The sequence below is a fragment of the Magallana gigas genome, chromosome 7 (assembly GCF_963853765.1).
Source record: "Magallana gigas chromosome 7, xbMagGiga1.1, whole genome shotgun sequence".
Taxonomy (NCBI): Eukaryota; Metazoa; Mollusca; class Bivalvia; order Ostreida; family Ostreidae; genus Magallana; species Magallana gigas.
Window position 1 is genome coordinate 29823654 of NC_088859.1, and position 15108 is coordinate 29838761.

The 15108-nt window shown below is 34.1% G+C and overlaps 1 protein-coding gene across 1 annotated transcript; it reads right to left on the reverse strand.

Annotated features, from left to right (window-relative positions):
- Nucleotides 1–1738: 1738 nt before the first annotated feature.
- On the reverse strand, nucleotides 1739–8033 carry LOC105342344 (YTH domain-containing protein 1). The gene is made up of 17 exons (XM_011449299.4): nucleotides 7875–8033; nucleotides 7577–7693; nucleotides 7165–7455; nucleotides 6962–7030; nucleotides 6659–6814; nucleotides 5821–6000; nucleotides 5584–5732; nucleotides 5430–5484; nucleotides 5202–5319; nucleotides 5008–5092; nucleotides 4739–4917; nucleotides 3544–3623; nucleotides 3388–3415; nucleotides 3210–3252; nucleotides 3007–3081; nucleotides 2729–2860; nucleotides 1739–2584 (listed from the first exon to the last, which is right to left on the reverse strand). The coding sequence occupies exons 1-17, from the start codon at nucleotides 7900–7902 to the stop codon at nucleotides 2459–2461; spliced, it is 1911 nt and encodes a 636-aa protein (XP_011447601.3). The 5' UTR covers nucleotides 7903–8033; the 3' UTR covers nucleotides 1739–2458.
- Between the last annotated feature and the right edge of the window lie 7075 nt (nucleotides 8034–15108).

The window sequence follows — 15108 nt, forward strand, 5'->3', positions numbered from 1 at the left end:
ATCATAATCATGCATTTAGTTTTTAACAAATATATATGGTAGTAGAGAAGAAGATTTTCTAAGATTTAATACATTTTTACTATTTGGCCATATTGGCCCCACCCTAGAGCCTGAATCCCTGACCCAGGGGTCATGAATTTCACAATTTTGGTAGAGGGCTTCATGGACATTATAACCATGCATTCAGTTTTTTCCTCACATGTGTGGAAGTAGAGAAGAAGATTTTTGAAAATTTGGCTTTTTTTGCATATTTGGCCCCGCCCGTGGCACCCCAGGGGTGGTAGAGCCATAAATTTCACAATTTAGATTCTTCTTACCATAGAGATGCTTCACACCAAAAATGGTAACGATTGGCCTGGTAGTTTTCAAGAAGAAGTTAAAAATGTAAAATTGTTAACGCACGACTCACGACGCACAGACGCACGACGCACAACGCACGACGACGGACGAAGACCAATTGCAATAGGTCACCTGAGTGACTCAGGTGACCTAAAAATCTTCTTCTCAAAAACTATTAGGCCAGGAAAGGTCAAATTTGAATGGAAGCATCCTCGGGTAGTGTAGATTCAAGATTGTTCAAATCATGGTCCCTGGGGGTAGGGTGGGGCCACAATTGGGGGATCAAGTTTTACATAGGAATATATAGAGAAAATCTTTAAAAATCTTCTTCTCAAAAACTATTTGACCAAGAAAGCTCAAATTGGTGGGTAACCATCCTCAGATAATGTAGATTCAAGTTTGTCCAAATCATGGTCCCTGGGGGTAGGGCGGGGCCACAATGGGGGATACATTTTTATACATAGAGAAAATCTCTAAAAAATCTTTTTCTCAAAACTATTAGGCCAGGAAAGCCCAAATCTGAGTGGAAGCATTTCCAAATCGTACATAGATTCAAGTTTGTTAAAATAATAGTCCAGTGGTATGGTGAGGCCACAGTGGGGAATGAATTTTTACATAGGAATATATAGAGAAAATCTTTAAAAATCTTCTTTTTAAAGACCATTTGGCCAGAAAAGCTTTAACTTGTGTAGAGGCATCCTCGGGTAGTGTAAATTCAAAATCACAGTCCCTAGTGGTAGGGCGGGGCCGTGATGGCGGTTTGAATTTTTACATAGGAATATATAGAGAAAATCTTTAAAAATATTCTGGGAAAGTTTTTCGGTCCAAAACTCAGTACTTAGTGTGAAAGCACAGGTTATGCAGATATAAGTTTGATGAAACCATGATACCCTAGAGAAAAGTGAGGCCACAAAATGGGGGGGGGGGGTATATAGGAATAGAGAAAAATCTTTTTACAGGTACAACAACAAAAGGGGCTTGGTATTTACCAAAAGAAAGAGGTGGATAAAAATTGGCAGATTTTCAATTTTTTTTAGCAAGATCTACTGTACTTAGTTGTCAAGATATTTTGATACTGTAATGCTAATTTGATCAGAATTAAGGCAATTGTTGCTCAGGTGAGCGATGTGGCCCCTGGGCCTCTTGTTAAATGTTGTAGATCCAAAAGTGATTTGATTTGTTGACACATATTCCCTGGTATCTGGTGCTATTTAAATTGTACAATCATTATACATACGAGTCACATTTTTCTTTGTTGTATTCAAATGAAAATTGGAATTTTATACAAATAAAGTTTAAGATGGAATCTGACATAATTGTAAATTTTTCTTTTCATCATTGATAGAGTGAGGCCTCATGTATATTACTAAGGCTTTGAAAATAACCTAAAAAAAATATCACAATTTCATTCTTTATTTGACATATAGATGAAGATATTTTTGTACAAAATAAATGAAGTACAACTTGCATCATTTACGAACCCCTTACATGTGAATTATGTAGATCATACAATGCACACAACCAAGCTCCTCTTAAACACACATCACCTCCCTAAACCCAGTAATGTCACCATGAAATGTCAAGATATTGCCAAAACATAATCAGACTTCAATGGAAAATGACAGCAAAGATGGGATGATTGAAATTATCCTAAATCTAATAGTGAGAGGAAAATCTTCCAGATCTGGTATAAAAGTGAAAAAAAGAAGAATTAAGAATCTCTAATGATCTCCTTGCTTAATGTGAAATCTTTCACCATTTTGCTCAGAACAACACTTCAAAACAGAAATAAACATTTACATATACACCTATGTTTCTACCAAGTAGAAGGAATATTCCTCAGGGGAAAATTCAGTACAACATCAGCATCAGTATAAACATCAAATCTACTAAAATTTGATATTAAAATTGATATTTTGGGATTTGATAGATGATAGGGAATGGCACTTCATACTACATGAGACTTGTTCATAGCAAGAAGGTAAAAACAACACATTTATATATTTTCACAAATATAAACGAACATCTAAAAACAAAACTTAGAATCACATGGTAGAAGATGACTAAAATCAACATAAATGATGCGCAGTGCAAAAATGGATCTGATTAGTTGATGCTATTATCTGCGGTCCCGATGTCTATGACGGTCCCTCTCTCGACTACGCTCGCGATCACCACTGCTATGTCGACGTCGTCTACTTCCCTCTGTGGTCCGTCTCAGAAAATCATCCACATCCCTCTCATACTAAAATTAAGCGAAATCACAACCATTTATTTAAAGTAGGAAAATCAAACAGATTAAAATTGGGGAAAACAATCATAGCTGAAGCGTATATGAGATTCAAGGAAACTTAACAGGTGATGAATTTCCCATTAATTATTAACTTACTGATCTTTTATCTGCTCTGGATCTGGAGATTGACGCCATGTTGAATTCTTGGGAAGTCATCATGTATTCTCTTGGTCTCTGATCATAGTGGCTACCGTAAGGGTTCATTGGGTCCATTGCAAATCCTGGAGGCTGTATTAAAACAGAGTATGATAATCAAAACTTGCACTCAAAAAATTACCACGTGCACTTTGTTGATTAATGTGTCTTAGCAAAAAGTCCAATTTAGTAAAACTGGATGGTGAAAAATTTGTTCTATAGAATTTTACATAACTTACCGGTGGTCCATAAGGTGGCATAGGGGGAGGGGGTGCTCTGCTGTGGGTGAACTCCCTGATGTAATCGCTGTATGACTAAAAGCAAAAGTTAAATTACCGGTACACTGTATTATGATATACATGCATATTTTCTTTACTCACTGATTTTTTTTTAAATACCAAGACAATGAAGACAAGGTTATAAAAAGCAGGTTTTTCCTAACCCCATTTATAAAAGTTTCCCTCCGAACTCCATATCTAGGTGACCTGAAATAAAATATAAACAACAAATATCATACATGAATCAAACAAGTTTTTATTTTTAAACCTTGAATTACATGTTTATTTTATAAATGACCTCAAGTACCGATGTCAAAAGATGTCAAGAAACAAAGTACCAACCTGTCCATCCTTCTGTCTTTGAAGAAACCTGAAATACGCAAGCAAGGAACACATTAATAGCTGTAAATATAACAAATAGGATACAGGATTGGACATTCACAATTTCGGATATCTTTAAAATATAGCAATTTATTTCGATTAGAACACTGATTTTACCTCTACCGTGCTCCATCTCATCTCGGTTTCTCTTTCTTCGATCCTGGTCAAAGAAATCCTCTCTGTATGATGGACGATGCCTATATTCAACATCACAACAACCAAACTTGCATCAGTGTAAGATTAAAATAAACCAGAAAAACATTAAACAGTTGTGTTAGAATTTACAATGGTTCCTTACATCAAGTCCATCTGCTGTCATTCCACGGGAAACCTCATCGGTTTTCAACCCAGTCAACATGGTTATTCATATAATCAAATCAAACTTTACAAAAAATGCAACTGTAACGAAATTGCTGAATTTATTTAGCCATAAATGTGTCTTTGCACTTGTAAAATTACCTTGATTTGTATCTAAGTATTGTTATGCTTTGGTGTGTAGGAAGTATTTATCTCATGAAGTGCATGTCTGGTTTTCTATTTTTGTTTTTCTAAGTACATGTATAATCAAAATGAATGGGAAATTGAATGAATGTTGGCATTTTATACCTCTCTATATAGGGTTTGTGGACTTGATGTAAGTCAATAGTTCAAATAACATACCGTACATTGCTCGGTCAGCATCTTCACATACTTATCACTGCTGTCAATTACACATCGTTTACAACATTGTCCAAATAGGAAAAGTTCATTCACACAATATAATGCAACAACTGGTGGTAATACAATATTAGTCCAAAGAGAAGTTCATTTCACACATTAATTTTTAGAACACCTGGCTTCAATAATTACTTTAGTCCAGAGATGAGAGTTCATTCACAAATTTCCCCCCATTTTAACCACATTGGTTGTTTTCTCTGGTCCATACAGAGCTAGAATGATGAATCCACTGATAAACATTGTAGCTAGTATTGTGGTGGATTAGTCCAGATATAGAGAGGGGTCACAAATATGGGGGGAATAGTCCTTTCGAACTTTAGTGTGGCAGTCACACATAGCATGCTAAGAGCCCATACAGTTCAAAACCATTTTGTTGTTGGCTATTTAGGCACCTAGCCATGCTACAAAATAGTCCACACATTTTGTTCCAGAATTATTAACTGGAGGCTCTACACCTGAAAAATCTTCAAACAAAATCAATGAACGGTCAGTCGTCCTCCACATACTTACCACAAGCAAATTTGTTTGCATTACATTTAGGTACCTAATACAAAGTCCTACAAGGTTACTACACAATTTTCCAAACGTCTCTAACCTAATGAAATCATGTCGCCCGCGAAAACTCCCACGATCTCTTCTTTCTGTGATCTCTTGATGATGTCCACCTCCAGTACGAGCAGATTTGCGAGCTTTTCTTGCAATAGAAGAGAGATCCACATTTTCATCGGGTGGAAACATTTTACACAAAGCTTCTCCACATCTGGGTTCCACTTCCTACAACAAAAGCAGACATTTAAAGTAAAAACAAGGGGCTTGAAATCACTTTACCATTTGCTGTTGAAACAAAAAAAAATTGAATTCTACCTGTCCATCCCTTCCAATTTTGACTGGTTTATTGTCATTCCACGCATTGTGAAGATGTTGAGTCTTTGTAAAGGCAAGTTCTTTCCTACACAAATGATACATTCATGTAAATGTTACATGAGCATTCAAACAAAAGTGAAGAGAAAAACAGAGTAATGACACACTGCTTTGAAATTATGCCAGAATTTTTTTACCTGTTGATCCAATCAAGCTTAAAAACACCACTGAGTGCTCTTGCACTCAAACCTGGGGGAAGCACCCATCTGATCGGAGGATGATCTTTTGTGGATTCATCAGCAATACGAGCAAAACCTTAGAATAAACAAAGCATTGTACAAGCCTATTCAAACTAAACTACAATTTACACAACATCAAGCTTAATTCATTTAGCACTGTAAATCTCGTACAATTTTATAATTTACCTTGAAACTTTCCACTTTCTCTGACAGAAAATATAAGTATCACATTATCACAGCTCTGGAAAAAAGAGAGGGAGATGTTAACCGATTTTTAATTCTTTAAAAGAAGCAACCCCCCTGAAAATCCAGCAAGTTTAATTTTATTGAGGTATCTTACCTTATAAGCATTGTTCAGGCGAATTTCATTCTGAGGAGGTGTGGACCACACACCTTTAGCTTTAGCCAGGGCCACATTTTCATGATTGTTACTTTTGATCAAAAAATACCGAGCTCCACGGTATATGTACTTCATTTTAGAGCTTATTTCTGTGGACAAAGAAAATGAAAAAGTAGATCAATGACAGATAAGAAGATTTTAAGTATTTTTGATAAAACTTTGTTCAATTCTACTCACTTCTGGCAGTTGAGTCTTCTGATTTCTCACTCTTATTATCATCGCTTTTAGCATCTTCTTCCTCTCCTTCCTCCTCTTCGCTCTTCCCTTCACTTTTTCTATCCCACTCAATGGGAGAAATGTCTCTAGTCTTTCGCTTTTTCTTTTCTGGAATGGAACTTTCTTCTTCATCATCCAAACCTAAAATTAAGTTCATAAATTTAAAAATGTGCAAAAGATACTTCAGAATTTGTTTGTTTACCAAAATTTACATTCAAATATAGGTAGGTTTTCAAAATTGTATTCAAACCTATTTTTCTGAAACAAGAGATGAGGAAACAATATGAAAGTGTATATGTTTTAATAAAATAAAAGCAACAAAAAAATGCACATCAGTGTCAAGAGTAAAATTTAACCTAAATTTCCTTGTAGTATGAGTTCTACAAATTCTAGTAAGGTCAGCAAATGATGTAAATTATGAATGGGGGAATGGCTTTGACATCTTTCCCCACTCTCTCTCTCTCTTTCGCACCTTATCACTCAAATCGTGGGACTTAGCAGATTTTGTTTTAATTAAATTACAGATTGTAAACAAGGCTAGGCAATTTCACATTACTCTAGTTTTAACTTTTAATTACCTACATCCTGTCCATGGCAATTAGACATTTTATATTTATTTCTATTCAAAAGATATTAAATAAGAAATTTAGTCAGTCTTTGTTCAACCTCGCATTGATACCCTCAAGGAATAAACTGATGTGAAATCATTAGATTGTTTTCAGTTTTTTAGTGTAACAATGGTTCCAAGATTGATACTATAAACAAGAGTTATTGTAAATAAACAAACTTAATGACATACCAGATTCCCCTGATTCCTCTTCATTGTTCAAGCTGCCATCACTGGAGCCTGCCTCACTGCGAGTGTCATAATCCTGAGCGTCCATTGGCTCTGGGACAGGGCGGGGTTCTGCCTCTCCCTCTTCTTGTGTCTTGTCACCTTCCATGGACTCATTTTCTGTAAAGCAATGGTAATTCATAACTGGTACCATTTTTCTAACATCCATATTAATTGAAACAATTTTCCCTTCAATAAATTACTACTGATATGATTATCCATAAAAAGAAACAACACTTAAACAAGGTCTAAAAAAGAGAATGTTACCTTCATCTTGTGAGACATTCTCAGTCGTCACTTTCTTCTTTGGAGATTTAATAACCTTTGGAGACTTTGCTACAAGTAACACAAATGATCAATATTTTATCTTGAAATATTTTGCAACAAAAATATTTAAATAGTTTACTTTTTTACATTGAAGATCATTACATAAAAACACATGATAAAATGGATGACCAGCTTTTTCTTACTCTTTGCCTTCACAGAAGCTTTAGACTTGGTCATGGCTTTCTTCTTGGGTGATTCTTTAACTGGTGTTTCTTCAGCTGGCTTGTCTGGGGTCTCATCTCCTGCCTGCTGCTCCTGTTCTTCAGGCTCCTCTTTGACTTTGGTCCCCTCTTCTTCTTCTTCCTCATCCTCTTTTGCTTCTTCATCTGCTTCTTTTGCCTTTTTCTCTGCTGCTTTCTGAGCAGCTAAACGCTTTGCAGCTGCAGACTGTGCTTTTTTCTTCTTTCTGGTGGCTGGTGTGCGAGCCTTTTTCACTGATAAAATTTAACATATTAAATAAAAATTCAAAGTTCAACCATAAAAAATTAGGTTAAATTATTCTTCAACAAAACAACTTTGACTTTCATATAGTTAACCAATGTTAATTTCCGAAACCTTGAATAGGCTTTTCGGGTTCCTCTTTTTCCTCCTCAACGATTTCAGCACTTAGATCATCGTCTCCCGTGTGGCCTTCCAAAATATCGTCCAGTACGTTAACTACTCCATCCCCACCTTAAGATATAAAGAATTTTAATTTTTACTGCAATACCCTCAAATAAACTAATTAATATTCCTGGTTTGTGTGAATAAAATATTAACACGAGTTGGCATCATCAATCCTACGTAGTATGCACAAATTTTTCCTTAAAACCAATATTTTCATCACTTTACACTAAAATTTAATATAAACTACCTGATGTATCATTTGATTCAGCACTCATTGTGCTTTCTCAAACGATTTTAGCAGTATTTGACGTAATTTTCCTCGCTTCACTTTCAACCAAAAACAATGAAACAAATATGGCGGCGAAGAAGACGCAAGTTAAGTCGTTCTTTAAGTACTCGATTGTGAACTTTCGTGTAGACCAACCCCCTAAAGATATGAATATAATACGAGTTTCAGAAATATACATTGGGTGTTAGCAAAGAACTGAAATCAGTGAATCTATATCGTATTCATAATATCACCGTGCCACCCATCTGGTTATTGGTTTCTAAATCTGAGGCTCATGGCCTACATCTCTCACCTGAACAGCCCTCATTTCCTTTTTATTTTTCCAAAAAAATATTTCGCCATTTCATAGTCTATAGTGGGAAGACTTGACGTAAGCAAGTTTGATTTTTTAAAATCAATTACTAAGAGAGGTACTTCTAAACAATCCCTCCCTTAAGGTTTAAGTTTTTTTCATAACTTAATTATTAGTACCAATGCTTCGTCTAATAATCATTTTTCTGAATTATTCAGACGCACCAAATCTAATTTTGTAAATGACGAATGATAAGTCTATATATACGTTTACCCTCTTATCACTATAACACTGTGTGTGTGTGTCTCCCTCTCTCTCTTTATAAAATTGAGTCAATATATGTTTACCTTCTATAATATAAAATTTAGTCTATATAATTACATTTTCCCCCCTCTACTATTAAATTGATTTTATATAGTATTGAGATAAACATATACATAGACTTTGCATATTAAGTTTATTTAAGGAATAAGGAATTATTCTTTGAGTATTATGAGGTGATAATTTTGGTTGATTTTGGGGCATGATCAAATTCAATAAAGCCCAAAGGGCATTCTGTTAGATTTAATCATGCCACGACCAAAATCATTACCTAAAAATATTCAAAGAATGATTCCTTATTACTTATATTTATTTAATTTACAGCAATTGTACGATTAAAATAAAAATAAAAATATTAAATATGAAAACCCTGCTGGCGCCCCCAACAATACGTCAATATTGAATTTATACGATAAGCTTTAACATGACCTTGACCTTTAATTACTGCACAACTTTTGTCCACAGGCACTCCATGTGTGAATTGGGCTAAGGGATGAAGATAAATGGTCTTGGCAAGATTTTTTTTACAAGTGTCTGCTTTAAAATTCACATTTGAACTATATAATCTCAATTTCCATGTCATTGTGTGCCCTTCACTTTAAGGCACAATGTCAAACACAATTACTTGTTCTCATGCATCTTTATTTTTGAGCAAAAAAATACAAGTGTATCTGGAAAACTGCTAGTGCATTTAATTACAGGAGATCAAATATCTACCTTGTGGTCTGATCTGGCTTTCCTTATATACCAGTACTCCTTCCTTCAATATTCTTTATCCTTTTGACAACAAACTCCAAACAAACACAAATTCAATGCATATTAGAGTTTATTTTCAGCTCTTGTTCATTACAAATAGATGCAAGTAGAAGATAAAATCCACAAATTTATCCCACAAATGATTCTACATTACATTTTCATATGTATACTTTATATGTGAATGAAATATGAATCCAAAAAATAATAATCAAAATTCACAAATTTTGAGAGAAAATTTTGATACACATATTGAAGCATTTATGCTTCATTTTCAAGAAGTACAAAAAGTTGACTGTGCATACATATGATAAAAAGAAACAATGTATCTTAAACAATGACTATCATAATTAAGCATATCAAATTATACCAAAAAAAAAACTGCTTCAAAATTATACAAAAAACCTGCTACAAAATCATACAAAAACCTGCTACAAAATTATACAAAAAACCTGCTACAAAATAATACAAAAACCTGCAACAAAATTTTCTGAAACAAAGTGTTTCTACTACAATTTTATTGCAATAACATAATTATGTCTCTTAGGCCTTCATCAAAAAATAATTTTGTTTTTCTTAATGACACCAGCTTAAAGTTGTGTAGATTGGCATTTATACAAAGATATGACTTCGCTAACAATGGATTAATAAAAAGTTATTTAAGAAGGCTGGAATGTTGTTGCTTAATACACTATATTAATCTCCTTAGAAAGAAGAACTGTACAGATGTATAGCAAAATATTCAAATTTAATTAAAAGCTTAAGACATCATATCTAGAAGCATAGAGGTTTAATTGGGTGATTTTGGTTACGGGCAACAAAAGTATTTGATCATTTAAATAGATGAATTTTTGCCAAAAGGTTAAAAAATACATATTTAAAACCTAATTACAAACTACTTTGTTGGATCTCATTAAAAACAAACAATTGGTTTACAAGACTTCTTCAATTATACAGATAATTACCACCTTATTGTCTTGGGTCGACAAGAAGAGGTGGAGGTAGAGGTTTTAAAATTTTCTTTGACCGTCATTAATTTACGGTGAAGCTGATCACTGTTTCTAAATAGGCACCGTCACACAGGCCAGGTACCAGTATGTAAACCTTAGATTGCACACCTGAAACTCCGGGCCGACGTGTAGTGCCTGTATTTTTTTTGTGGTCTTTCGATTTTATGCATTTCTTTCTTATTGTATGTGCATATTATGTTTGTAAATAATGCATTGACCTCTTTCTTTGATGTTAGTATTCTCTTAGCTTGAAAAAAGTGTGAAAAAATTGATAATTTCATTGCAACTGAGTAACATGCTATCAAGTATCAACACAATGAACTACACCAAAACTCCCAGGGGGAGTTCTCTTTTTGTGCTGAAGTTATAATCCTTCTCATAACTTTTTTGAAGAAAAAGGAAAAACATGCAGGAAAGACACAGAAGCACAGTTTTATGAGATGGAGGCATTATCCTTAACAAATCTGTAAGGATTTTGTTTGCATAATTTAAATTTTTTTGTTTCTATTCTTATTGGATTCATATCCCTTACCAAAGTAAAATTATTGCTGCAACAATGTGGCAATATTGCAGCAACACATTTTTGTTACCAGAAACCAGATTTTGAGACTAGTGAAATGTTGCCGCTAGCTGCAACAACTTCTTTTAACATTTTGGCAATACTGCTGGAGTGTTGCCGCTAGCGGCAATAACTTCTGGCAATACTATTACAGTTATTTCTGTAAAAAATTATATTAACATGCACCTAGAATATTGCCACTAGCTGCAACGACTTCTGGTAATATTCTGGCAATACTCATACTGCCAGAAATAATTTTCTGGTAACATCTACTTGTATTTGATCATTTAAAATCATGAACTAATTAATTTATACATAATATATAATTATGGCAATGCTGCTAGGCATCATATTTGATTTCTGCATTAATTATAACAAGATAAAGAAATTATAAGAATATAAACCGAAAGACTGCGATCTACCTTTATACCAATGAGCTTTAGGTATCACACCGGTAATTGTTTTCACTATATAACACTATAGAGGGGAAAAAATTCTTAAAAATCAGTTTGTATTTTTCATGACAAAATATTCGGAGGAAATGTTATTTGTTACCTATCTCATCAGCTAACACCATAAAAAGGGCAAGCGATACTGCATTTTCTCAAAATATCTAGCTCCAAACAGGTCTACCCTCAAAACCACGTGTTTTCCATTTGTATGTAAACAGACTGCACACTCCACAGGAAGCTGCTGCATGAGCCCTGAAAGAAGTAGTCCCTGTGAAAAAAAATCATCACCTAACAAAATACATGAAATATCCTACTCAGTGGTACAAAAAAATTTAAAACTGAGTAAAGGAAAATGTAAAAATGCAGTCAAGGAAAAAAATAATTCTGAAGTATATATGGAACTACAATTGACTAAGTTCATTTTGATTGGCCGATTACCGGTGTGATACCTTTATACCAATGGGTTTAACACTGTTTAAGACCCATGCGCTGATCCAGAAATTTTTTCCAGGGGGGGGGGATATATTTGAGTTTGCCAGGGGAAGGGGGTCCGAGGCATATTTTTGGTAATTTTATAATGTAATTTAAAGAAATTTGAATTTTGCAGGGGGGGTCTGGACCCTCCTGCCCCCCCCCCCCCCCCCCTCCAGATCTGCGCATGAGACCAATCCTAAGACAATACCAAGTATCAGATCGAGCAAAATGCCCGTTATTTTTTTTTTAATGTTTACTTGTATGAACAAATAATCTAAAAAGCTTTATTTTAACAATTTCAAATTTAGAAAATTGTAATTCGAAAATGTATAACCAAACAGGTAATTGCATTTTATAAAATTTACATTTATATGACGTAAACAAAAAAAAGAATTCATGTTCTTCTCTGAGTTAGTAGAGCAATTTAATTGTAGCTTTAATAATGGCGAGCAATTTAATTGTAGCTTTAATAATGGTAAGTTGTTTTTCTTAGAAACTGCTTAAAATATGAAAACAATTGCCAATGTGCTTATATGAAATCCATTTATCTTCCCAACAGGTCTGCCCTGGGTTACACAGACCTGAAGAAAACCATGAAAAAAGCCGTCACCTTACTGATTAAATAAATGGTGCAACTGGCAACCAAAAAAGAATGATGACGTAATTTGTTTAAGATTCTGGAGAGGTACATATACACAACAGTGCTAAATTCCAATGTGGATTTTGTTGTGATATTCTGATAGCTGGTTTTGTGATTGTTTAAGTGTGAAATCAGAATGCCCTCGAGACTGTCAAAAAAAAGGACATTTGGAATGCCTTGGACGAATGCCTCGATCAATCGTAATACAGCAAGTGGTTGTGCAGGACTTGTGAACTACGGTATATGGTTTGAGCTTTGCTTCCGGTAAACAGTGAACTTTTGTCCATATCCGTCTGTGCGCGTTGTGTCAATCAAACTGCAATACATGTTTATCTGCAGCAACAAATCGTCACTGATCGGCTGAGTACTTTTAGTCAAGTTTCATCATGATTTGTTCATCATATTTGACAATTGTGTTTATTGTATTTATAAAATGTGTTAAATTTAAAGATTATTAATTGTAACTGGTGTCTTTTATAAGCATGTTGAAATTCCAGTTTCAGATCTTCTTTAATATTGTGTAATCACAAACTGTCCAACTGGCCAGAAAGAACCATCACCATTACAATTCAATTCTTGCAATACAAATCAAGTTACTAGTGCTCGAAGAAAGTTAAAACAAAAATGCCCAGCAGTTGGAACCATAAAGAATCCACCCTCATCATCATATTGAGCAATGCAAAAGTGCAACAGTTACTTGTTATTATACTTCATGTTAAATACAGAAATCTAATTGGTTTAGACACAGTTTATAATCTGTTTTTTTTTTTTACCCTTAGCGTTAGCTTGGCAACGGGTAACACAACAAAATGTTACATGCACGTAAATTAAGTTTGTACGGTTCGCCGTAGAATTCACATCATTCCTATATATATAAAATCAGTAAATTTTTCTTTACAATAAGGAAATCCAGTATAATAAAATAAATAAGGAGAGTTTTATGACAAATTTTGCATGGGTGAATATGCTGCAACTGATGTACTGAGTGATGACACTATTGGGTGTAAAAGGTTAAAGAGACAGTACAGCGCATCTTATAAAAAAACCGACTTGAAAAATTTTTCCAATCGGGTTCGATATTTTTGTACTACTCATGAATGTATAAACTTTCAAATAATTACAAAGTTCTCCATGAAATAAATATGTGATAGGTTATACGTAATTATTAATTTTAATGAAATAATTAGATTTATTTCATTAAAATTAATAATTACATATAACCCATCACATATTTACATTACAACGTGTTACGGGGTTTAGCCTTTTTTTACTATTATGCATGCGTATTAACTGTAAACAAAATCCATGCAGGGCTTGCGAAGATTCTCCTAGACAAGTTTGTTGATAAAAATATGTCTTTTCAACTTCTCCCAGGTAGTAATTGACCAAAGTTTTTAAAATAACCACAATTATTATTTTGTAAGTATGTATTTTTTGTGTTTATCATAGAAGTTGCTACAACCTAAATTCATTTTTGCAAATGAGGCCCCTTGAGGGGTTATTTGACATATTTATGTCTGAACCGAAATTGGTAAACCATTTATAAATTATCGAGTAAGTGAGAACGTGCTCTGTTTAGAGAGTCCCTTTACCCTGATGACCATGAAGACCATAGTCGGACGAAGGTCTTGTATTTTTCAGCTTGTGTCAATTACTGTCAATTAAAGTCCACGTGGTACAAATAAACAATGTAAGATTATTCTGGTTTGTATGACCCTTTAACAATTTGAATCATGAGTTGCAGGTTATGAAATAAGAATTTTCATTGGGGTTTTTTTTTAGTACCAGTCCATTATTGCGCGATTTTCGATCATTACAGCCATTTCATTGTGATTGATAGAGATGGAAAAACTTAGAAATTTCTCCACGAAAGTGATGACAGTCTGGTGTGTTGTCTACAGTTCAATTTAAAAATTCATGAGAAGGATTTTATGTACAAGATAACTACTCTGAGTTTAATATAAACATCTTTGGTACAAGTTAACTATTTAGTTTTGGTCAGCCTTACTGACCAGTGCGGTCACATTTTGTCAATCCTATTCCATCCTGTTAGATGCGAGCCTCAAACCACTATGTAAGTATTTTTCATAGTATAAATTGCTTTAGTTTGTCAGTATTGAATCATATTTTTGAAGTATTATTACAGATGGAGATTTATTACCGGTATACAGATAAAACATTCTGAAAAGTATGGCAAGCCATTTTGGTCTTAAGTAATTTACACATTTTTTCTAAGGTATACGGTAATGGTTCTACATTTTCCTATTTTGTAAATTGTTATTTCTATTTGTTGTAGTTTTTACCAATCCTTAGCACGACAGCAACGTGTACCACACAATAAAACATGAAAGCGTTTGACTTTTGTTCATGGTTAGCTATCTGCCTGCACCAGGCAGAATAGTCTGGTATGTCACAAAGAGGAGTTTGTGAAACTGGCGGTGATGAGTTGCAGGACGGAGTACTTACGGCCATTCGAAATAAAGAACATGAATATTACTCCTGCAAAGACGTATTCTGACTGCATACTCAATTTGCAGACACCAGGTACAAAAGGAAAGTAAAAACAAAAGTGTCTAGATGAATTCTTCCAACCAAAAACACCAAAACATTCGAAATTTTGGAGTCTAGATGTCCCCATCACTAATGTCATCCCTAATTCATGTATCATGCTATGTACTGATATAGCATCCC